Genomic DNA, 24,891 nt, shown 5'->3' with positions numbered 1-24,891 from the left:
ACTGTTTGTATTATTCTTATGGCTAGAAGTTTGTCTATCTTGTTGATTTTTTTCAAAAAAACAAAATAAAAAACATACAGGTCTTAGTTACAATGATTCTTTGTATTGTTGCCTTTGTTTCTACATCATTGGTTTTAGCATTGAAAAATAGCTGCAGGTTATTTAACCCTAGCATGAAAACACAGAACAAATATCTCTCTGCATTTTTTTTAAATCTCTCAATTCTTAATATTCTTGGCACCCTTTCACCCATGGGAAAGTTTGTTTACTCCCTGCAGGTTGAATAATGGACTGTACAACTATCTGTCTTGATTCCAAGAGGAAGAGGGAAAGTGCCTACTGTGTACTGGAAGACAGAATGTAGGCAAGGAGAGGACAGGCACAAATACTGATGAAATACAAATCTCTGCAGATATGGAAAAAGTCTGAAATGGAAGCCTGGGCCAGGAATCACTGTACTTTTTCAGTTCAGTACACTGTAAGCCTAAGGGAGGTACTCATGTCACTCAAGACTCACTGTCCAATCAGAGCCCTCCTTCCCTTCAGTCAAAGGAAGAGGCAGGTTCTTCCCACCACCTTGCTGCAGTTCTGTAGCTGAGAAGAGGTTAAGGGTTGGTGTGATGTGGTCTAAGCACAGCTGCTGTGTGCTGTGACCGGATTTCAGGCCAGATCCAAAGTTGCAATATGGTGAGTGTGCAACTGCTTCCCCCAACCTGGTTGAGAAAGTGACTAAACAGCAGGACCTGCTGTGGTGGGTCCTTCCTGGGGCTGGGTGGGAACCTACAGCCAGATGCAGCTACAGAGAGCTCCTTTGTTATAGCCATGACTACAGCAGGGGCATCCGGCAGAGCCATTTCCTGTCGCCTCCCTCAATCCTAGTCTCCTCAGGAGAACGGAGTGGATAGGGTTGAGCTGGTCACCATCTGGGGTGGACATGTGTGTAAACGAACAAGGTCACGGGGTTGCGCCCGGGGAGGGTCAGACATGATTCTTTGGGGAAAAATAATAAAATGAAATAAAAATAAAAAAAGAAGAGGACAAAAAATGGGGAAAGCAAGGTAATATACTTTAATTAAGATGTTATACATTTTAAATTAAAACGTGGCTAGGGAGATAGTTTAGCAGTTAAGAACAATGGATATTGGTACAGAAGATACAGTTTCCATCTCCAGAAACCACATGGTAGCTAACCTTTTTCTCTAATTCCAGTCCATGGCATCTCCTGCAATCTTCTACCTTCTGTTGTTACTGAACATAGACACATGGAGGCAAACACCCATGTATATGAAATAAAAATAAAGCTTAAAATTCTTGTAATCTGTACAGAGATATTACAGCAATGAGACAGACAGCAGCCAGGGCTACTTAAAATGAACTCTTTCTGCTCCTGTATGAAAGTAGCTGTAGCATTCCTCTGAACCAACCATCTCATAGGCAAAAACAGGCTCATTGTGAGGTTAGACTAGCTCAACAAAGCTGGTCCTCTAAGAATAGTATCCATGGTGCTGATAGGTGATTTCCTTGATGTTTTCTGAATTTGTATTCTCTATTTTTGTATGTGTGAGAAAATGGCCTTGATGCTTATATCTGTGAAATCATACAACATGATTGAAAGTACAGGCTGCATGCGAATGATTTTTAGTGTTCCTAATTTTCATCTAAGACCTTGTGGTACAAGATGAACATTACAGAGGCATTTCTGGCCATTACTTTTATAATTTACATATGTTTCTGCATGACTTTGAGCTAAGATGCATTTAAATATCTCTCCTTATACACTATTACCATGTTAAGAAAAGAATTTAACTTAGCATGCTTTAAAGTAGGCAAACCTATATTTGAACTTACCCACATTCCCTGAGTAAAACCCCAAAGCTTCCTTTGTTGAAGAAAATCATGCTTTGGAAAAGACTCCCATGCTCTCCTTGCCTGCGACAGGAAAAAAAAAATCTTTCTCAGCTCTTCTGTTTTCTCTTCTGTTATGATGGCTATTCTAGGCAGCCAAATTGACTATATGTCTGGAATTAACTAAAACCCAAACTGTTGGGAATGTGGAAAAACCCATTCTTTAATATAGATTTTTGATATGATAAAATCCACCTTTAATCTTGGCCACAGTCTCTGATGGTAACATATGATATTGGAGATGGTAGCTCTTTATCTTTGTCTGCTGGCCCTACCTCTGGCTGGCAAGCTAATTTTATTAAAACTGGCATTAAAGCCTACTTCTTAAGAAGTCTGGTATATACTGAAGACCAGCTGAGACATCCAGCCACACTGGCTGAACCATTACTGGCTTTTTGTTTTGTTTTGTTTTGTTTTTAAGCAAAATCCAAAACATTTGATGTCACCAATGAAGATGCTGGAGTCAGATGCCTGGGTGAAAACATACTAGCTCAGAAAGGCATAGAAAGCACCCAGCCTACCTTCTTACTCAACCTTGCTTGGCCTCTTGACCTATGGTTGAGTTTATTTAAGCATGTTTTAATAGAGCTTTCATGGATTAAAGGTGCGGGCTTGCACTGAGCCATACCACAACTAGAGACAGATTTTTCCAGGACAACATCTCAGAGTTCACAGTATGATCAAATAATCTTTCAGCACGGATTCTTCAACTTTCCATTGATAGAGAGTCATTGTTGGAATAGTTGGAATACAGCGTGTGAGCCATTCTAATAAACCCACTTTCTACACATGTGCATTCATTCTATCATTTCTGTTCATCTAGAGAATCTTTACCAATATAGATGTTTTGTTTTTGTTTTGTTTACCTTCCCATTTGAGAAGATGTGGCTGCTAAAAACAGTGTTCCACAGAGTTTGTCATTTGTTAACTGCTTTTCTCTCATGGTTTTCACAGGTACCCGGTGAAATGTAGCTGCAATTATCTAAACCAAGCATGAAGCCACAAAACAAAAATCTTGTTTCTTGAAATTTCTCTCTAATATGGAGTTCCTCCTCTCCTTTCATCTGACCCTAGCCTATCAGGTCTTATCAGGACTGGCTGCATTGTTTTCCTCTGTAGCCCGGTCAGGCTGGTCACCCCTTAGGGGTAGGTGATCAAAGAGCCAGACACTGAGTTCATATCAGAGAGAGACCTTGTTCCCCTTACTAGGAATTCCACTGTATACTTAGTTGCCATGGGCTCAATCTGTGCAGGGGTTCTAAGTTATCTCCATGCATAGTCCTTGGTTGGAGTATCAGTCTCAAAAAAGACATAAGAGGGGCATGGATGGAAATGAGGGAGCATGGGTGAGATTGGGAGGGAATGAGGAAGGGGGCTACAGCTGGAATACAAAGTGAATAAACTTTAATTAATATAAAAATAAAATTAAAAGAAAATCATAATATTCAGAAATGAAATGTATAAGGAACACACAGTCCCAATCAAAATTCTGTTAGCAGCTTTTATACGTTTTGCCAAGAGTGCATTTTGCATTTATTGCAAAATACAGTGCATATTGTTCTTTCAGAAGAATATATAACTCCTGTGAGAGTCATTTATAAAATCTAACAAACTCCTCTAAAATACTTTTAAATAACTATAGCTTGTAAATAACTTGACATTCCTCCAAAGATGAATATGATTTAGCCTAAGTTAAGAATCCTGCAATCATTTCATCAGTTTTGTTTGATTGTACAAAATATGTTCTCTAGACATGTTAATCATCTCACAGGAATGGGGTTCTTGGAGTATGTGATTCCTACCTTTTATATTTAATTTTATATACATATATGCATATTACTGCTAAAACATTTAAATACCATGCTAATTTAATAAAGAAGTCAGCCTAATTTGTATTTTGTTCTTTAATTATAAAATGTATGAATAATTAAAAAAATTCTCCTTACTTGTTAATATTCTAGGACCCCTTCCATTTGTGGAACAGATGGGTGACTCCACTGCAGTTGAGTAATGGGCTGTGGAAGGCTGATCCACCAGGAGGAAGAAGCAGAACTGCCTACTGAGTGCTGTGGGAGAGCTCAGGCATGTCCTGAGTTCTAGAGTTGGGGAACCTAGGGCCCCTTCCCACATAGGGGAGCAGCAAGTGGCTGAGCAGCCAGAGTGGGAGGGCTGGGCGGTCCTGAGGCTGGGTGTGCAGGTTATCGGAGGACAGGCACTAGCACTGCTGAAATGCGAACTTCTGCAGATCTGGAGAAGGTGAGGGCCGGGACTGGAAGCCAGGGTCAGGGACTAAAGGGCTGTGTCCCTTCTGCACACTCTAACCCTAAGGGAGACACCCTAACCCTAAGGAAGGGGCTCCTGTCACTCAAGACTCTGTCCAATCAGGGCCTCTGGCTGGACCTGCCAGTCAAGAAAGGGGGTATGTTCTTCCAGATGCCTTTCTGCTGTTCAGCTCCTGCTGCTGAGCAGGCTCTCGTGGTTCCAAGTGAACCACGCGAACAACCTCCGCTGTTGCTTAGGTGCTTGAGGGGAACTGAGGCAAGTTACAAAGTCGCAACATGGTGAGTTCAGGGAGGAGAAGGCAGCTGAGCGGAGGGAGCTGGTATGTGGGGTCTCTTCCAGGACTGGCTGGTCAGCAGCAGCCACTGGGGAGAGATCTTGTGGTCCTGGGCGCTCGCTGGACCCAGAGGTGGCATCTGAGTCACTTCACTGAGGGGGCCGCATCCGCACAGAGCTTTTGCAGCAGGGATTTTTTGTGCAGAATCATCCTTGTGGCGGGATGCCAAACTCGGAGTGCTTCAGTTTCTCTTCACTGTTCCAGTTTCTCATGTCTTCTACATGTTACGCTCTTAGCATTTAACCTTTAGGTGTGAGATCCATTCCGAAGTAGTTTTGTGGGGGTTGTAAACGGCATCGCATGTGTTGGGTAGCACTCCAGTATTAAGCTGTGATGAGGAAGAGTAGAATTGATGTAAAGGATTTCCAATGCTTGGGAAATAGTAGGTGACACTAAATAGAATTTAGCCGGGGGGAGGCCTACCTCTAAATCACCCCACAGGTAAACAGTATGCTAACCAGGCCTCTTAGAGATTAGCATGCTAGCATACACATGTTGACCAGGCTTGTCCAGAAATTTGCCTCCAACACTAGCAAAGGAGAGATACAATTCTGATTTACAACCAGCTACCAGGCCAATCCTCATATCAAAGAACAGGCCTCTACCGAGCTGTTCAAGTCGGTCTTACAGGGTCACAACCAACATTACAGCCTGTGGTGACATAAAGGTGTTAAAGTAACTTCTATTTCCCTGAAGTAATTGTCGTCCAGGAGTCTAGTGCCTTCATCTGCTAACCTAGGCCTAGTCCTGGAAGCTTCTAGCCTCCATATAATCTAATCTAGGTAGGCCTAGAATGTTTTCATCCTCTGAGACTTAGTGCTGACTAAACTCACCCTTTCTAGTTATTTCTGAACTCTTGCTGGTCTGTTCAACTCAGCTGTTCTGGCTCAGACTCCCCTCCAAGGTGACTGAATTAATCTGGCTTTTCTTAGTTTATGACTGAATTGCTCTGCTTGGCCTCATGCTAACTTGGGCAATATGTGTAATCTTCTGGATGGTTCTCATTCTCTGGTTCTGTCTGTCTTCACCTGTGTCTAGTTTCTCTCTTCAACTTGTGTCTGTAAAAGTCTCCCAGTAAAAACTTTTTCCTGAATTCTGCAAACTCAACTTGAGCACACTGCCTCTCAACTCACTGACTTAGCTGAACAGCCTGTGCAGAAATGTCTAGAACTCAGTCATCTGTATGCCTGTTTCCTGAGGTCTTTACTTGTCATAGGGTAATGATTGGCATGCCCTTGGCTGAGCTCCCCTTCTCCTGAATGGTCTTCCTTATGTAATCTAACCATTTTGTCTACCTGGTCTCTTGGTCTGGCTTTCCCCTCTCCTCTCCTCCCTTTCCTCACAATGCTCACAGTCATGTCCCCTCTGTACTCTCTGAGACATCCCTGCCTCTGGCTATTCTGTCCCTTTTATGGATAATAAACTTTCTACTGTACCATACCTAGAATCATCCATGTCCTTACCTTTTTTTTTTTTTTCTTTTTTCATTCATTTCTTGTTTACCACTTCTTACTTTTAAATAATGGTCACTTTTTGCTGTAATTGCTGTTTGGCTTTGACTTGTTTGGCTTTGGGATTTCTCAACTATGAGGTAGAGATAGCTGCACTGAACATTGATTGTGTGTTGGAATGTGCACACAAAGTACCCTGTGGCTTGGAAGAGGAACTGTCTCCTTGTGTCTTGGGGACTGGAATGTTGTAGTAAAATACAGATTTTTTACAGTAGGGCTCTGTGTGATCCTAAGGTGGAAGGGCCCAGCTGGGAAGGCCTCAGCTGTCTGAGCCTTTTGATTGGATTCCCCAGTAGAGGAGCTGCTACTGTCCTGTAGCTCAGCCAGGTGGTCAAAGGAAACGAGGGACTACCAATTAGCAGAACCACTGGAAGGTAGCTCATAGTTTCTTTTCAGGATTCTTCTCTGATGCAGCTGAAGAGAACTGTGAGGGGGACCACAAACCATGCAATGGTGAGTGTGTGGGCTACTGTCCCAAAACTAGGAGGAACAGGTCTGCTAAGCTCTCTCAGTCTGATATGGTGATGCTGAGACTGCAAGTCTACTGTAGTTCTGTTGATCTATGTGGTGACTTGGGGAGTGGTCCTTTGTCGCTGATTCTCCCTTGAGTGTGGATTTCTTGGGGGCCATGGGTGGGGATTTGGGAGAATTCCTCTTTAGCCCCTGGCAGTTTAAAGTTGTGATGCTTAAAATATCACTGTCCAGTGTGCATACACATACATTGCTTTTGGTGTGTACTGGGAAGAGGGATTGGAAAACTGATCATCTGCTCTCTAGAAGTTCTGAACCTTGCATTCCACATTCAGGTTTTTGTTGGCAATTTTATAAATAGTTTTGAAGCTGGTAGAGAAGGGGTGATGTGCATCCTCCAGCAATTTTTGTTTGGAATCTTTTTATCTTTTCTCTACTTTGAACCACAGTGTTGTGACTCAGGAAAATTTAATTTCAGGACACAAAGGGAATTTCTGAAATGCAGAGGTTTTTAAGTTGTACATGGTGTGGGTAAGTGTGTAATGCAGATTCCATATCTTGTGGCACAATCCATGTGGGAGTAAGCAAACATGAAAACACTCAACACATTGGTTTGTGTGTGACTTTCAGGGTGGCTGGATTTTTCTGAAACCACAAGAATGCATGAGGGGCTGTAGAATTGTAGCCCACTTTTTGGATCCCTTTTTTTTTTCAACGGAGAGCTCCAGAGCATAGAGCATGTTTTCTCTTTTTTTGGAAGAGCAAGCTATAGTAGCTGGTGGCTCACAAATATACTTTAGGGGTCAGTTTAAGTTGCTTTTGTAAGAGTTTTGAAGTCTGTGTTTGTTTAATTTCTATACATATATAACCAAAGGTAACTTTGTTAAGTATACATTTTTCCTGGCAGAGTTTCATTGGGTATTTTTAGGAAAATTTGAATATATTTTTAAGCTTATGGTTTTGGCTTTTTCTCTTCATCTCCTAATTTTGTCAAAACTGTTGTACACATTCTTGGTAGTTGTAGCTCTGAGATACGTTCTAAGGTCACAGCTGCCCATGTGTGTACTCTTACTTTATAATCCTCTTTGAAATTCTATGTCGTTTTTCATGGGATATAGCTTTGGAATCAGCTTTCCTCTTAGAAATTCATAGAAATTTTCTTTAGATTCTGTTGAATTCATGTTGAAAAAGAAAATATCCAATATCTTTTTATTTTTAAATACATCATTCCATTAGTGTCGTTTACAGTAGTATAAAAGGGTAAATAATATTATCCTACATAATCATTTGTTTAGCAAACTACAGTTAGTACATAAAATTGAAAGTGATATGAAATAATTTACAATCTATAGAATGAAGACCAGTATAGAGTTTACTGACACAAAAAACATTGTTATGGTCAGAAAAGCTATCCCACCAAGTATAATTTGAGAAGACAAAAAGTGAAAATAACACATGGTCCAGAATTGAACAATAAATTTGAATGTGATATGGGATCGTGTATTAGCATACAAAATCAACTTTTGATAGCAGAATTTGGGATTTCCTGTGGATATGAACTAAAATTAAGTAACATCAAGTAGTTTTATAGTCAATGTAAAACTGCAAGTATTTAATGTATGTAATCTGATGCTTTTGCAGATATTACCTACACCCACACCCCCTCATTACTAAAAACAACACAAAAAACCATGTTTTCACACATTCTCATTGTTTCCATGTTTATGTGTGCCTACATTGCACAGAGCTCTCATAAAATGGCAGAATTGCTATGGATCCCAAGTATTCTGAGTAAATTTTCATGTACTCTAGATTGGTTTTAAAAAGTATCTGAATTCTCATGCTTATTGCATTTATATTCGTGGTGGCATAACTTTCAAAATAACCTAATTCTTCATTTGTTGAGGTCACTCTGGGTACCTCAGCAGGACAGTATGGTAAATAAATGAAGACAATAGCAATGGTTAAAGGATTGCATACTTATAAAAGACTCTCACAGTCTGCTGTATTAGTTATGAAACAGGATATAATTACAGCACAAGCAGTGTTAAACCAACAAACTTCTCTCTCTCTCTCTCTCTGATTTCAATCTTGCTGCATTCACATTTGTCCATTGGGTAGGAGACCTTCAGTCATCTTGTCTACCTTAAAGTTCGCAATAGAAAATGAAAGGCAGAAACAACACAACCTAGGTGAAGCAATCACTTTCAAAGAATTTTTGTAACATTTTTTTAGTTGGTATGTGGAGAAGGAAAATCAAATATCAGACTTTTTTGAGCAAAAGTTGTTATAGAAATAAAAAGCAAATGTGCTTTTACAATATACTATGAAAATGCAGAAAGTCGGTTTATTTTGATGATATAAGAGCTTTCTGCCAATGAGTCATGCTGCATGAAGTGAAAATGAGTTAAGAAACAGACTGACTTGTTTTGTTTGAATTGAAAGAATGACAATAAATTACAGTTGAATAAAAATGTAATAGTCTTAGACAAGGAACACTTTTCTTAGTTTTGTTTTGATCAGCTAACCCACCTTAGATGATGACACTTTTATTTTTATTGGGAAAACATGTTTAAATGCTTAACATTTTAAAATATCAGTTTGTATATACTTAATGTATTATATATGTAATGTATAGTGTATAACATTATGCATTTATTTCTACTATTGTGAATATTATTCAAACATTGTTTTTGGTTGTTTGTTTTTAAAGATTTTATTAATTTAATTAGTGTTCTGTCTGCATGTGTGCCTGCATGTCAGAAGAGCACAACAGACCACAGTATAGATGGTTGTGAGCCACAATGTGGTTGCTGGGAATTGAACTCAGGAGCTCTGAAGGAACAGAGAGTGTTCTTACCTGCTGAGCCACCTCTCCAGCTCCAAACTTCAGTTTTTATTATAGAGAAGAAAGAGTACTCTTTTGTAATTAAGTGAGCAGGGACCCCTGTAATTCCACATAACATCAGAAAATTACCATTTTTTTACTTGCATGATATATATTTCACCTTGTTGAGAGCAAAACTTCTGATTTCACAGATCTAGATGGGACAAAAGAATAAGCTTGTTAAACTCCTGAATGATGTTTTCCCTTTATGCACACAGAACAATAACTGTACGTCATAATTGTGTTTTCCTTGTCTTCACTATTTCACTTCTCTTTGATTGCTTCCCTTCTTTCCATTTTTTAGGTAGGAAAATTGAATTAATGCTTTTTAATTGAAAGGGATTCTTCCCTCATACAATATATTCTGATCACTGTTTTTCCTCCCTCCACTTCTCCCACATCCAGCATACCTCCCTTCTTCCCTGGTTCTACTCCCTCCACTCTGTATCCTTTTCAGAAAAGAACAGGCCTCAAAGATAGGACTGCAAAACAAGACCAAACAAGATACAAAAGATAAACAAACAAACCTCACACTGAGGATTGACAAGGAACCCAATAGGGAAAAAAGATTCTCAAATGCAGGTTAGAGAGAGTCAAAGCTACGCCTGTTGCTAATGTTACAATTCCCACACAAATACAGAGCTAACAGCCATGACACCTCAGTAGAGGACCTGGTGCTGATACATGCAACATGCAGTGCTTGCCATTTATGTCTCTGTGACATTCATGGCCATGAAGGGAGTGGATTCCATCCCATGGCTTAGGCTGCAAGTTAAACCAAACATTAGCTCACCACTCAAGCAAGTTTGGTGCCACCACACCAACTTTACATCTTGCAAGCAGTACAGATTTTAGGTGGAGTGTTTTTTATTCTGGGTTTCTGTCCACGTTTCTCTTTCAGTCACCTGTACAGTACTGTCTCACCCTAAAGAGACTAGAACATAGGGGTGAGGTCTTTCAGCCTGCACCTGGTCCACCTCTCCACTTTCAGTGCACTGTGTGTAAGCTTTCCTCCACAGTGTGGCCCTGCTGTTATTTTTGAGAGATCAATGCTCTGTCCTAATATTAGCCTTGGCTTTTGGGCATTTCCATATGACCTCCTGGGACAACAACTCAGTTGTCTGAGAAAATACAATGTTGGCTGTATTTGTTTGATCTCCATCCAGCAATGGAGGAGTGTTCCCCTTCCCCAACATCTTTGTCAGTATGAGTAAGCTGTCACTTGTCCTGTTAAACTTCACCATTCTGACATGTGTAAAATTAAAGCTCAAAGTAGTTTCATTTGCATTTCCTTAAAGGATAAGGATGCTGAACCTGAACAGTTTCTCAGCCATTTTGAGATTCTCCTGTTGAGAATTCTCTTTGAGATCTGTTCTCTGTTTTTTATTTTATATTTTTATTTTTTAAATATGAGTTACAGTTTATTAACTTTGTATCCCAGCTGTAGCCTGCTCCCTCATTTCCTCCCAATCCCACCCTCCCTCCCTCATCTCCTCCCTATCTTTTTCTAAGTCCACTGATAGGGGAGGTCCTCCTCCCCTTCTATGTGACGTTAGCTTATCAGGTATCTTCAGGACTGCCTGCAGTGTCCACTTTTGTGGCTTAGCAAGGCTGTTCCTCCCTCAGAGGTGGGAGGACAAAGAGCCAGCCATTGAGTTCATGTCAGAAATAGTCCCTATTCCCCTTACTAGGGTGCCCACTTGGATACCAAGCTACCATGGGCTCCATCTGAGCAGGGATTCTAGGTTATATCCATACATGGTCCTTGGATGGAGATACAGTCTCATAAAAGACCCCTGTTCCCAGATATAATTGGTCCTCGTGGAACTCCTGTCCTCTCCAGGTGATACTAACTCTCTCTTATTTTGTATGATTCCTTGCCCTCGGAGGACCGGGCCCACTGTGCAAGTGGTGCTCAGCACAGAACTGACTGCCTGGGGAGATGTTTTTCAAAAAAGTAAGTAAGTACAATTTCTTAAGCATAAGAATAAAAACTCTGATCTAAGTAACTGTGATGATGGCAGCAGTGTCTGATTTAATGTCTGTGCATGCACAGACACACACAGATAATAATAATCAGTGGTCCCCTCAGTCACCCACTCAAAAATCTTATAAAAATTTAGTTATATAAGAAACCCTCCCTTAAACAAATCCTTAAAAGTCTAAGGTCTTGCCAGTCATGCTTGCAGAAGCCTTTAATCCAGGCACATGAACAGTAGACACAGGCTGTTCTCTGTGAGTTTGGCCTGGTTGGCAATGAGAGTCCAGCACAGACAGGTCTACACAGTGAAACCCGGTCTTGAAAAAACAAAACTAAAAATAAAATTAAAACAGAAAATCTGGCACGGATTTGATGGCACAGGCCTTGAATCCCAGTCCCCTGGCAGGAAGAAGCAGGTCAGTCTCTGTGAGTTCAAGGTCATCCTGGTCTACACATCTGGTCCAAGCAGGACTAAAAGGAGAAGCCCAGCTCAAAATACCAAATCATATATATATTCATATATATATATGAATGTGTTAGCTGTATACATCCAGAGAAATTTATTCTGTCATTTCTTTTCATGCAGAGAGCCTTCACTAGCACAGCTTTCTGTTTTCTTCATCTTCCCATTGAGGAAGCAGATTGACCTGCTGATAGTACTCCAAAGTGTCATGTTTTTCCTGCTTTTTCCCCCCTGGGTTGTCTCTTATCTTCCAGCAGAAAAGCAGCTGCAGTTTACCTGACCCCAGTGTGAAGTCACCGAGCAAAAATCTCCTTGCATTTTCTAAAATCTCTTTTTAGTTCTTAATACTCTTGGCACCATTCTACCTGTAGCACAGACTGTTTATTCTGGTACAGGTTGAATAATGGTTGTGCAATACCCACCTCGATTCCAGTAGGAAGAGGGAAATTGCATCCTGAGTGCCGGAAGTCAGGGTAGGCTAGGGGAGACAGGCACAAATGATGATGAAATGCAAATCGCTGCAGATCTGAAGAAGGTTTGGTCCTGAAACTGAAGCCTGGGCCAAGAATCACTAACCCTTGTCCTTTCAGTACAGTGTAACCCTAAGGGAGGTGTTCATGTCACTCAAGACTCGCTGGCTAATTAGGATCTTCCATCCCTCCAGTTAGAGGAAGAGGCTGGTTCTTCTTGGCCCCATGCTGCATGTTCCCTCTGTAGCTGAGATGAATGGGGTTGAACGGTTGGTGTGCCGTGGTCTGAGAACCGCTGCTGTGTACTGTGAAGGCATTTCAGACAAGTTCCAAAGTCGCAACATGGTGAGATTGTGTCTGCTGCCCCCAACCTGGTGGAGCAGGAGGCTGAACAGTAGGAACTGTCATGTAGGGTCCTTCCTGAGGCAGAGTGGGAACCAGCAGGCAGAATCAGCTACCTGAGAGGTCCCTTTTCCTAGCCCTGAACACAGCAGGGCATCTAAATATCTTGACTATATTGGCTTCGGGTTGGGAGCAGAGAAAAGTCATTTCTGGAGCAGAAGGTTAAAATGAAAGCTTTATTTTCTGAGCTCAGGGAAGTGGCCAGTTCAGGATCTGAATGGTGCTTTATTGTATATTTAAAGGATTAAATCCACAAGGGCAGGGCCCCTTGGTGAGTGCTGGGGTTATCCAATCAAATTTTAACATTGTGGGTTTAGCAAGGGAATTTCTGTTGGAGGCTGTGCTGATACAGGCCACGGGGCTCAAGACCTTTAACTGTTTTCCAAGACATTTGGTCTGGAATCCAAGGTCCTTAATTTATATCCCTTGACATTTGGTCCTGAACTCAAGATGATAAAGAAACAAAGTGTGAGTGAGTTCTGTCCATAATAAGGCAGAGCTTTGTAAATGATATAATTTTACAGTTTAGCCACCTTCGTTAAGGTAACAGCAATTTTTCTGAGGTAACTGAAAATTAGGAAAATGTTTCAAGGGGTAAGGTGGGAAGTAGAGCTGCAAGCTCAGATGAAGTTAGTAAAATGGAAGAGCTGCTTGGAGAGGGTTGGGGCTCTGGAGGCTGCCTCCCTACACACTATGGGGCTGCATGTTCACAGTGTTTGCAGGACGGCTTTGAAAATAGACATGTCCTTGGTAGGATGCAAACTCAGAGAAGCCTAGTTTCTAGTACCTTTTCCAAGTTCTGACCTTGGCATTTAACATTTAGATATAAGATTCATTTGTAGTTAATTTTGTTGAGGTTGTAAATAACATGAGTTAATTTTGTTGAGGTTGTAAATAACATGAGTTGAGTAGTACTTCCTCATACAGCTGTGATGTAAACGAGTAGAATTATTGATGTAAGGGATTTACCAATACTTAGATGACAGGAAGTCACACCAAGTAGAATTTAGCTAAGGGCTAAGTAGATAAGTAGCATGCCATGCAGGCCTGTTAGAGATTAGGATGCTAGGAAACACATGTTTGCTCAAGATGATAGTCAACAAATTTGTCTCCAACCATAACCAAGGAGACAGCCCTTATGCATACCAACCACTGGCCCATCTCCATGCCAAAGAAGAGGCATATAACAAGCTTCTTAATTGCCATTATAGACTTACAGCCAACATTAAAGACTGGTGTGTTATAAAGTTGCAGTTTTCTTCTTGAGAAAAGCATAGCTCTGTCACATGGGGAAGACATCTGGTAAAAACCAATTGAACAGGAAAAACACTGTTGTGTTGAGGACTGCTCTGATCAAACAAAGCTTTCCCCAAGAGCCTCCTGTATGTAGAATCACCTAACTTCTTCTCACACTCCTCAAATATGCTTGGCAGAGCTAATAGAACCTGTGGCCTGCACTTTGGGAGATTTCCCCAAAATTCTGAGGTATTTAAAATAAAGCAGTGTTCCTTTTCTAAAACCAGCAATAGGGTGAGCTGCAGGGTTGGGACATTTGAGGAGGGTTTCCTTCAGATTCTCAGAACCCAACTCTTTCCAACACATGGAGATGCCCTCATCAATTCCAAAGTCACTGTGGTTTTGGTAAATAATGTTCTTGAGATCCTGTGTTCCCCCTTGTGCAGTATTGTTTTATTATACTCCTCATGATTTTATCCCACTTTATGAGAGTGTCTGATCAATTCATAGATGTCTCCTGTTTCCTTTCATTTCTCCCCAGGAAGTAGTGTAAAAGGTGCTATTCTTCTTAAGAAGCTTACTTAGTATAAGATATAGCTCATGCAAAACCTTCCTACCCTAGCTTTTGCATTTTCTACCTTTTACTTTTCCTAATATTTTAAACCTCTGAGACCTCTTACTTATACCATGTCACTGAATAATGACCTAGGGGAGTGGATTACAGAAATCATTCTAAGAATATTTTTGCTGTGTAAATCTTCCAATTGACTCAGTGGCTAGACTTGAACTCTCTAGCCCATATTGAAACTGTTTAATATATACCCTGGATCCTAAAAGAGACTTAAGGAAGACTGCATGTATGGAGTACAAAATCAGCTTCAGGCTGACTTCTCATATACCATTAACTAGAGCTGGACACATGCTACTATTAAAGAGAACTCTTTTAATTAACCATTTAATTGTGTGTGGCATTCTTTCTTCCTGGTTGTGGATATTAATTCTATAATGGCTGCATTTTCAGCCTTTTGGAAAAATATTTCTGAGACAAGCTTTGTTGGCTCAGGTCACATTGATCCCAGTCTATTGCTCCCCAGATGCATGACTTTACCTTTCTCTTGGTTAAAATTCCTAAATTCTTAAGTTAAAGTCTGTACACAGCAGAGTTTTAAAAATTACTCATTTGAGACATAATGAGCTGTCTATTATGTGTGCAGTAGGAAGAAAGTTTGGAAAAACTGAAGGTCTGGAAGTTTTAAACATTGTTTCCTAATTAAATTTTTAATTTAAGTTAAAAATTTAACTTAATTTTTAAAAAAATTAAAAAAGTTTTAAACATTTCTGGAAGTTTTAAACATTGTTTCCTAATTAATTTTTTTGTGAAAAATATTTCAATTTTACAAATAGGTTACAAAATGATGTCAAGGAAGGAATGTAGATGAAACTTCAGAAGTATTTGATTAGCATCCTTTTATCATTCCAATAATAGCAGCCACAATGTTGTGGCTTAAGGAACTTACCTCCAGGGTTAAAAGGCGTTTCTGAGCTGCAGAGTTGTCTCAAGTGTATATGGTGTTATGCAGTTACATAGGACAGATTTCACATCGTGTGCTGGAATACATATGGCAAGAACGAGACATAAAATTACTATTTAACATTGTTTCGTTTATGGGAATCAGAAGGACTGGGTTTGCCTGAAATTGCTAGGGGGAATGATTTACAGCTCCATAGCACAATTTTTTGGTGACCTCCATTTACAGAGAGAATTCTAGAGCATGGGGACTTAAAAAAAAAGATCAGTTGTATCTAGAAAGTAATATTAATAGTGTAGGGGAAAATTTGCATTATTTTGTGGGAGTTATTACATTTCTGTTTATCTAATTTCTATATGTATACAATCAGTGGTAACATTGGTCTACTTCAAGTTTTTCTTGGTTGAGTGTCCTTGATGAAATCTTGACTTTATTTTTGGGCTTATGTTATTGGCATTTTTGCTGTATTCTTTTACAAAAATTGTGCACAATTTTCATTGTTGTATTGTAAAGCAAGTACCAAAGTCATATTTGTCTCTATGTGTAATACTTCTTCATAATACTGCTGAGAATTCTGAGTTATTTTTTCACATGGTAAATTCAGTTGGTACCATGCCATCATAGAATGGCTGGTTGCCAGCATCCAAAGAGCGAGCAGGAGCTGGACCTAGGCACAGTACACATATCTAGCTGATGGGCAGCTTTGTCTTTGTGTCGGTCACCCAGTATTTGAAATGGGGCTGTCTGTCACATGGACACAGTTGCCTGTTTATGAATAACTTCTCTATCTGGGCTGCCTTGTCTGTCCTCACTGGAAGAAGATGCACTTAGTTTGTATGTAACTTGATATGTTGAGCAGAGTTGATATGGAGAGGCTCCCCTTCTCTGAGAAGAAAGGGAGGAGAAGAAGGGGTAGAGACGGGGAGGATGATACCAGAAAAGAGGAGATACAGAGCTGCAAGCAGGATATAAAGGGAAAAAATAAATGAAGTAATGAGAAAATGGCTGGTTTCTATATAAGTGAGAGATTGTGTTCACTGATGATTTCTATAGATGGTTCTTCCATTGAGAGTGGAATTATCCTTAAGCATGTGGCCCTGGGCTGGATAAGAAAGCTAGGTGAGCATGAGATGATGTAGAAACAAGAGAGCAAGGCAGGAAACAATATTTGCCATGGTTTTTGCCTAAATTTTCTTGAAACTTGAGATTCTATCCTAGGATTCCAAAATGATGGATTCTCATCTGAAAGGACCAAACAAGTAAACTCATTCATGAGCTGAGATATTTGGAGTTAGGGGTTTCAATCACAGCAGCACAGTAGCAGGTTAGGAAAAAAAAAAGTTATGCCAAAAGTGACCTTGCTCCTGCACAGACCTGAGGATGTTCTCTTTTTTGAGGAATGTGGAATATATCAGGACTTGAGATGGCAAAAGTCCAGACCTTAATTGGCTCTTCCTGTAGTATTTGGAAGTGCACAATGTTGAGTGTAGTGCATACAGAGGAAGTAGAGGTTATAGGATTTCAGTGGAAAATATGCTCCGTGAAAAATTAAGCTGGAGGTCATTTGTGTGGTAATTTGGCCTCAGATCTTTCTTATTCTGCTCATGATCTAAAAAATTAAGTAAGGTAGAGTTAAAAATTGGGGACTGATTTCTTAGGTGGTGATGTTTGTTTCATACCTTACTTGGATATTAGTAATTGGTCAAGGCTACCTTTGAATTCTTGATTCTCATGTGTCAGCTTTCTGAGTATAAGTCAAAGGATGGAAGATGTACCCCCAATGTGTTTTGTTTTGTCAACATATTTTACCAATGTTAATATTAAAATGCTTAATAGAATGTATGCATGTACATATGTATGTATTGTTTGAAGTTATATGCTTTATGTTCTCATTTGTTACTACAGGGCACATCATGCTGAAGTTCTGCCTTGTAAGAGAATTTTCTAGAGGGGCTATATAATTCCACAACAATGAGATTTATTTCAAGAAAGCATGTTGTATATGTGTAATATGACTCAGTTCTTAGGCTATGACAGATATATGAAGATTTGATAACAGTTTGGGGTGTTTATTTTGACCATTCTAATTTGATGGTCAAGGTCATGTTGCCAGTTTTGCCTCTTGATATTTCAGAGAATGTATTAATATTATTCTTTTTTTTCATTTTTATTTATTACATTTATTTCATATCCCATCTACAGCCTCCTCCCTATCCCCTCAAGCCCACTGTCTTTCTCTTCCTCTGAATGTATTAAATTTTTTAAAGAGATTAGTTTGTTTTTTGACTTTACATCCAAAGGGTGATCGCTCCTTCCTGTTCTCAGTCCACTCTCACCCTTCTTCTTCCCCTCCCAGAAAAACGGAGCCCTACTCTCCCTGCATCACCCCATTACAGCGCATCAAGTCACATCAGGACTGAACATATCCTCATCCACTAAAGCCAGACAAGGCACGCCTGACAGGGGGAGAGGATTTAAAAGCAGGCAGTAGAGTTCATAAAAGAAACAGTCCACTTCACTTACCATTTAACGCACATGGACCAAACTGCCCTTAGTACACAGATAAGTTCAATAGGCCTAGGTCCAGAACATGTATGTTCCTTATTTGATATCTCATTTTCTGTAAGCCCTCGTGGGTCTGGGTTACTTGTCTCTGTTCATTTTCTTGTTGCCTCCTATACCCTCCAGGTTCTTCCATCTTTTCCCCAGTACTATCATAAGACCCCCAGAGATCCACCCAATGCTTATTTGCAAGTTCTAGACTCTGTCTCCATTGGCTACTAGGTGGAGCCTCTGAGAAAGCAGGCATGTTTAGGCTCTTTTCTACATGCACAGCAAAACAACATTTATAGTTTCATTGGCTGGCTGACTAGTTTAAGGTGGGTCTCAGGCTGGCCCAATTATTGGTTGGACATTCCCTCAATCTTTGTTCCCTCATTATCCCTAAACATCTTGTAGGCAGGATAATTTTTGGATCATGGGTTTTATGGTTCAGTTGTTGTTCCCTCTCTCCACTAGTCCTGTCTGGCTAGGGGTTAGTCACTTCATTTTCCATGTCTCTTTTCCCCTGCTCATTTGTTAGGAGTCTCAGCTAGGGTCACACCCCTATGCTATCAGGAACCTTCCCTGTCAAATGATTCCAAAAAGAAATGCCTTCAGTTTCCCTTCTTGTTCTGAGCCCTCTCACCTCCTACTACAATTCTCCCCACATTTGATACCCACATTTGTTTCCCACCCCATTCCAACTTCTGCCCAGTTCCCTCTCTTCATCCATTTCTGCTGTCTGTTCTGTTTTCTATTCTGAGTGACATTCTGCCAACCTCACATGGACCTTCTTGTTACTTAGCTTCTCTGGTGTGTGGATTGTAGTATGATTATCCTGTACTATAGGTCTAATATTCACTTATAAGCAATATGTTTCTTTCTGTGTCTGGTTACCTCTCTCAGGATGATATTTTATAGTTCAGTCCATTTGCCTACAAGTTCCATGATTTCTCATTTTTAATAACTGAGGAGTATTCCATTGTGTAAGTGTACTAGAAGTTCTTTATCCATTCCTCAGTTCTGGCTGTTATGAATAAAACAGCTATGAACATAGTAGCACAATTGTCCTTATTCTATAATGGAACATCATTTGGATGTATTCCCTGGAGTGGCATAGCTGGGTAATAAGGTAGAACTATTCCCAATTTTCTGAAAATGCACCAGTTTGATTACCAGAGAAGTTGCACAAGTTTGCACTCTCATCAGCCCTGGAGGAAAGTTCCCTTTTCTCCACATCCTCACCAGAATGTGTTGTCACTTGAGTTTTTCATCTTAGTCATTTGAGTGGTGTAAGATGTAATCTTAGAGTCGTTTTGATTTCCATTTGTCTGATAGCTAAGGACTTTGATCATTTCCTTAAGAGTTTCTCAGCCATTTGAGATTCCTCAGTTGTGACTTCTCAGTTTAGCTCTGAACCCCATTTTTAAATTGCTTTATTTGATTAGTTGGTGTTTAATTTCTTAATTTCTTTGTATATTTTGGATATTACATTTTTGTCTAATGTATGGTTGATGCAGATATTTTCCCAATCTGTTGACTGCTGTTTTGTTCTATTGATAGTGTCCTTTAACTTACAGAAGCTTTTCAGTTTCTTGAGATGCCATTTATTAATTGTTGATCTCAGAGCCTGTGCTGCTCTTGTTCTCCTGTGTTAATACGTTCCAGACTTTTCTCTACCTTGTCTTCTAAATGATTTAGAGTCTCTGGTTTTATGTGAAGATCTTAGATCCCCTTAGACTGGATTTTCTCCAGGATAATACAAAGGGTTTACTTTCATTTTCTACATGTAGACATCTAGTTACACTACCACCATTTGTTGAAGATGCTGTCTTTTTTCCATTGTATGATTTTGGCTTCTTTGTTGAAAGTAAAGTTCCAGGAGCAGTGTGGGTTTATTTCTGTATCCTTATTCCAATTGTGCAGGATTGGTCTGCTTATCAAGGGTATTTTATTTCTCCATTTTGAAGTTAATGTTTGCTTTTTCAAGGTCTGTAGAGAATTATGTTGCAATGTTGTTGGGAAATGGATTGAACTCATAGACTCCATTTATTAAGAATGCTGTTTTAGAGAAGGGGATTAAGGGAGCATTTCGTGGGGAGGAGGAAGTGGGCTACAGGGGGGAATTCAAGGTGAATAAAGTGTAATTAATAAAAAATTTAAAAAAAAAATGCTGTTTTACTGTTAATCCTATATATCCATGAGTTTGGGAGATCTTTCCATCTTCTGAGATTTTCTTCACTTTCTTTCTTTAAAGACTTCAAATTCTAGTCATAGAGGTATTTCACTTGCTTGTTTAGAGTTACAACAAAATATTTTATGTTGTTTGTGGCTACTGTTCAGGGTGTTGTTTCCTAAATTTCATTCTCAGCCCATTTTTCATTTGTATACAAAAGGACTGATGAAATTTTTAGTTAATTGTGTTCCCAGCCACTTTGTGGAAATTGTCAACTGTAGGGATTCTCTGGTAGAATTTTTTGGGTCACCTAGGTATACAAGTGATTCATCTGTGAATAGTGATACTTTGAATTTCCAATTTGTATACTTCCTTTCCAATTTGTATCTCCTTGATAACCTTCAGTTGTCTTATTGATTTAGTTAGGACTTAAGGAGTATATTGAAGAAATATGGAGAGTGGAGGCATCCTTGTCCTGTACTTCATATGAGTGGAATTTCTTTTAGTTTCTCTCCAAATGATTTGATGTTGGCTATCAGCTTGCTTTCTACTGCCTTTATTATGTTAAGTATGTGCCTGATGTCTTGTATGCCTGATTTCTCCAAGTCTTTTAACATAAAGAAATGTTGGATTTTGTCAAAGGCTTTATTTCATTTAATGAGATGATCATGTAATCTTGGTCTTTCAGTTTGTTTATATGGTGGATTACATTGATTGATTTTCATATGTTGAGCAATCCCTGTATCCCTGAGATTAAGCCTATTTGTTCATTTTGTGTATCTTTGATGTGTTGTTCTTGGATTTGGTTTGCGAGTATTTTATTGAATATATTTGTTACAGACAGCTATTAGCTGTCATGTGGGTGCTGGGCATTTAACCCACGTCCTCTGGAAGAACAGACAGTGTTCTTAACCACTGAGCCATACCTCCATCCCCCATGTTGCCTATTTATGATCAACATTTACATTACTAGTATTTTCATTAGTCCTTTTGTAATTGTTCAAACATACGTTTCATTTTAGCAAGATTGTATTATTACTGTTTAAAATGAGGCACTTAATGTTTCTAGACATGTATGCACAACTAGAGAGAATGTATAACTTCGTAGAAAGTTGAGAAAGATTTTTAAGGTTTTTTTATCTTGTTTGATTAATTATTGAATATTATTCAGGATCTTATTATGTACCCCTGAGTGTCCTGGAACTTATTGCATAGAGCAGGCTAGCATTCAGCTCTATGAGATACACCAGCCTCTGTTTCCTCTGTTTTGGAATTAAAGTCATCAAAAAATACACCCAGCCTGCCCATTGTTATTAGATTAAGGAATCGTTTATATTATTTCTCAGATGTGGACTCAGAATTGTTGATCTGTTTACTCTCTCTCTCTCTTTATCTGTTACTTGACATTTCTCTTGCAAATCTGAATCCTGGTTAAAGGATGAAAAAAATAGAGAGGTAAACTTCACTATTCAGTTTCCTCCTAAAAAGAGTTAGTTATTACATTAAAACTTGTGTGTCACAAAATAAGTAGAAGAAACACCAGAATACTTTGAAAATATTTTAAATGAAGTATACATTTCCAGTGTTCTAAATATCATTCTTTCTGTTGTATACGTGTGTGGATATTTTAGACTGCATTGACCTACAATGATGTGCATGTGAATTTCACTCAAGAAGAATGGGCTTTGCTGGATCCTTCCCAGAGGAATCTCTACAAAGATGTAATGCTGGAGATCTACAGGAACCTCACTGCTATAGGTAGAACAATGAATTTTCTTTACTTTTTAAAATATGGGGAAAAAATTCTTTATTCATTTTTGAAGTCCTTCTGTAATTTCTCTTGAGGATGTGGAAGAAAGAGGTGAATGGTTCATTGATTGACCAGAGATCACAACTTAAATTTTGTCTCATTTCCAATAATACATCATACATTTTCATTTACTTTATTTTAGGCTACAATTGGGAAGGTCATAATATGGAAGATCATTGTCAAAGTTCTAGAAGACATGCAAGGTAATTTTCATATGTAAGCTGATATGAATATGTTTCTGAGAAATTTTTAATATGTTCTGGAAGTTTGAAAGAGAAGAGACAGTGTAAATGAACTCCTTTAAGTGTATTTATTGATGGTGACTAACTTGTTACTAAACCATGTGCCTCCATGTTAGGTATTTAATGTGTGTTTGCAAGGTTCTCCTCTAATAAAGAATGCAAGGAAATCATACCTTACACAAGGTCAATGTTTAAATCATTTGCTCATTATCTCTATGAGGTAGAAATGCAATTTGTTTAGTCTCCTACAACTTAGATATTGCCAAATATATTCACAGTAAATAGGTGATGAAAGTATATTCAAAACATTATACTAATCAACTAGTGCATAGTAAAACAGTGTTACTCATATACTTGCAGTAATGTTGCTAAATATTGTGAGAAGAGCTTTTTTTTAGACTCAAGAATGTTGTTTCAGCAAAATCATAATCCCTATAGCACATATCTATGATGAACAAAACTCAAATGTGTGAATGCATCATGAAACCATGTCATTTATTATAATTCTCTTAATAGGTATATCATATATCCAATAGATACAAGTCATGTTAATATATATATACATATATATATACATACATATATTGAATGAAACAGTTTACCACCCAGAACAATCCAAAAGTACAGTAGTCTCCATTTTGAGTAGATGTTTAAAAAGTGATACCTTTTATGCTTTATATGGGTTATTAATAGCTGCCAGCAATGCAAATAATGACAAAGAAGCTTTTTAATATTTTAAAGCTTAAACGGTTTTTTTTACTAGGCAGATACTGTACCCTTTTTCCCCTAGTACACATAAACCAAGTATAGTGTCCCGATGCATGTCCAGCTCTACCTCTTTCTTCATGTCTGTTAACCTCACTGTCCTTCTGGTGAATTGCCTGTCATTTGCTTTCTTCTTCCCTGTCACTCAGAAGTTCTGCCCTCCATTTGTGCCATGCTATCAGTCGTCTTTATGATTTCCAATAGATAAGTAAGGAAGGACAAATGTTTAGAAAATATAGGACAGGTGATGGGCCACAGAACTAAAAATACTATGATCTCATCAGCACTTAGCTCTCTTCTGGCTCAGTAATCAGCATTCACGTATACTGACACACATTCATACAATGTACACCAACATCAGTTAACTGGTTATTCAACTTCATTAGGAATTCTCACAAAATCACACTGCAGAAAATATAAGTTTTAGAAAATATATAAATTATTCCGTTTGTTACAGTTATCTTTGCATATTTAATATGGCGCACAGTCTAGGGAAATTTATTAATCCAGTTAAAGCCCCGAGGTCTTGCAGTTTTCTACAAATCTATGGTAAAACATCTTATAAAAAAAAAGTGTTGTATAAATGTGAGCCAGGTTACAAATATTTTTACCATCACAGCTATTTTCAAATATGCAAAACAACCCGTAGAGATGGAAAACACCATGAATGTAAAAATAATGATGAAAACTCAAGATGTTATTTCTCTTTACCTTTACACCAAATTGTAAAATTAAGTGACATGGACAAAATATTCATTAGTGTAATGAATGTGGTAAAGTTTTCATATGTGCCAATTATCTTTACAGGTATGAAAACAGTGATACTGGAGACAAACCCTCTGAAGATACTCAATATAATGAAATATTTGCACCTCACAGTAGTCACACATATGAAAGTATCCATACTGTTGAGGATCGCTATGAATGTAACCAATATGGGAACTCCTTTGCACATAACAGTCATCTCCTAAGACATAAAAGGACACATATAGGAGAGAAACCTCATGAATGTACACAATGTGGTAATGCCTTGGCATGTAACAGTGATCTCCTAAGACATGAAAGACCTCACACTGGAGAGAAACCTTATGAATGTAAGCAGTGTGGTAAAGCCTTTGCAAAGAACAGTCATCTCTTAATACATGGAAGAACTCACACTGGAGAGAAACCTTATGAATGTAACCAATGTGCTAAAACTTTTGCACGTAACAGTAGTCTCCTGTTACATAAAGGAACTCACACTGGAGAGAAACCTTACAAATGTAACCAATGTGGTAAAGCCTTTGTACGTAAAAGTAATCTCTTAAGACATGAAAGAACTCACACTGCAGAGAAACCTTATGAATGTAACCAATGTGATAAAACCTTTGCATGTAACAACAGTCTCCTGGTACATAAAAGAACTCACACTGGAGAGAAGCCTTACAAATGTAACCAATGTGGTAAAGCCTTTATATGTAACAGTAGGCTCATGCTACATAAAAGAGCTCACACTGGAGAGAAACCTTATAAATGTAACCAGTGTGGTAAAGCCTTTGTACGTAAAAGTCATCTCTTAACACATGAAAGAACCCACACTGGAGAGAAACCTTATGAATGTAACCAATGTGCTAAAACCTTTGCATATAACAGTAGTCTCCTGATACATAAAAGAACTCATACTGGAGAGAAACCATATGAATGTAACCAATGTGGTAAAGCCTTTGCACATAGCAGTAATCTCCGAGTACATAAAAGAACTCACACTGGAGAGAAATTTCATGAATGTAACTAGTGTGTTAAAGTCTTTGCATGTAACCGTGTTCTCCTAAGACATAAAAGAACTCACACTGGAGAGAAACCTTATGAATGTGATGAATGTGGCAAAGCCTTTACACAGCAGTAA

The 24,891-nt window shown here is 38.8% G+C and overlaps 2 protein-coding genes across 2 annotated transcripts in view; one reads left to right on the top strand and one right to left on the bottom strand.

Annotated features, from left to right (window-relative positions):
* The window catches only part of LOC129681246 (zinc finger protein 431-like), a 268,201-nt gene that overhangs the window by 74,287 nt on the left and 169,023 nt on the right, over window positions 1-24,891 (bottom strand). The window lies entirely within an intron of this gene.
* Window positions 1-24,891, top strand: part of LOC129681251 (zinc finger protein 431-like) — a 44,656-nt gene that overhangs the window by 16,872 nt on the left and 2,893 nt on the right. The window contains 3 exon segments of the mRNA XM_055613156.1: window positions 21,821-21,947; window positions 22,142-22,202; window positions 23,814-24,891. The exon segment at window positions 23,814-24,891 is cut by the window's right edge and continues 2,893 nt beyond it. Coding sequence (XP_055469131.1) covers window positions 21,821-21,947; window positions 22,142-22,202; window positions 23,814-24,891 — 1,266 coding nt within the window.

The sequence above is a fragment of the Psammomys obesus genome, unplaced genomic scaffold (genome assembly GCF_907164565.1).
Source record: "Psammomys obesus unplaced genomic scaffold, mPsaObe1.curated_primary_1811, whole genome shotgun sequence".
NCBI classification, from domain to species: Eukaryota; Metazoa; Chordata; class Mammalia; order Rodentia; family Muridae; genus Psammomys; species Psammomys obesus.
The sequence above is the reverse complement of the archived record's forward strand: the minus strand, read 5'-3'. Positions and strand labels throughout refer to the sequence as shown.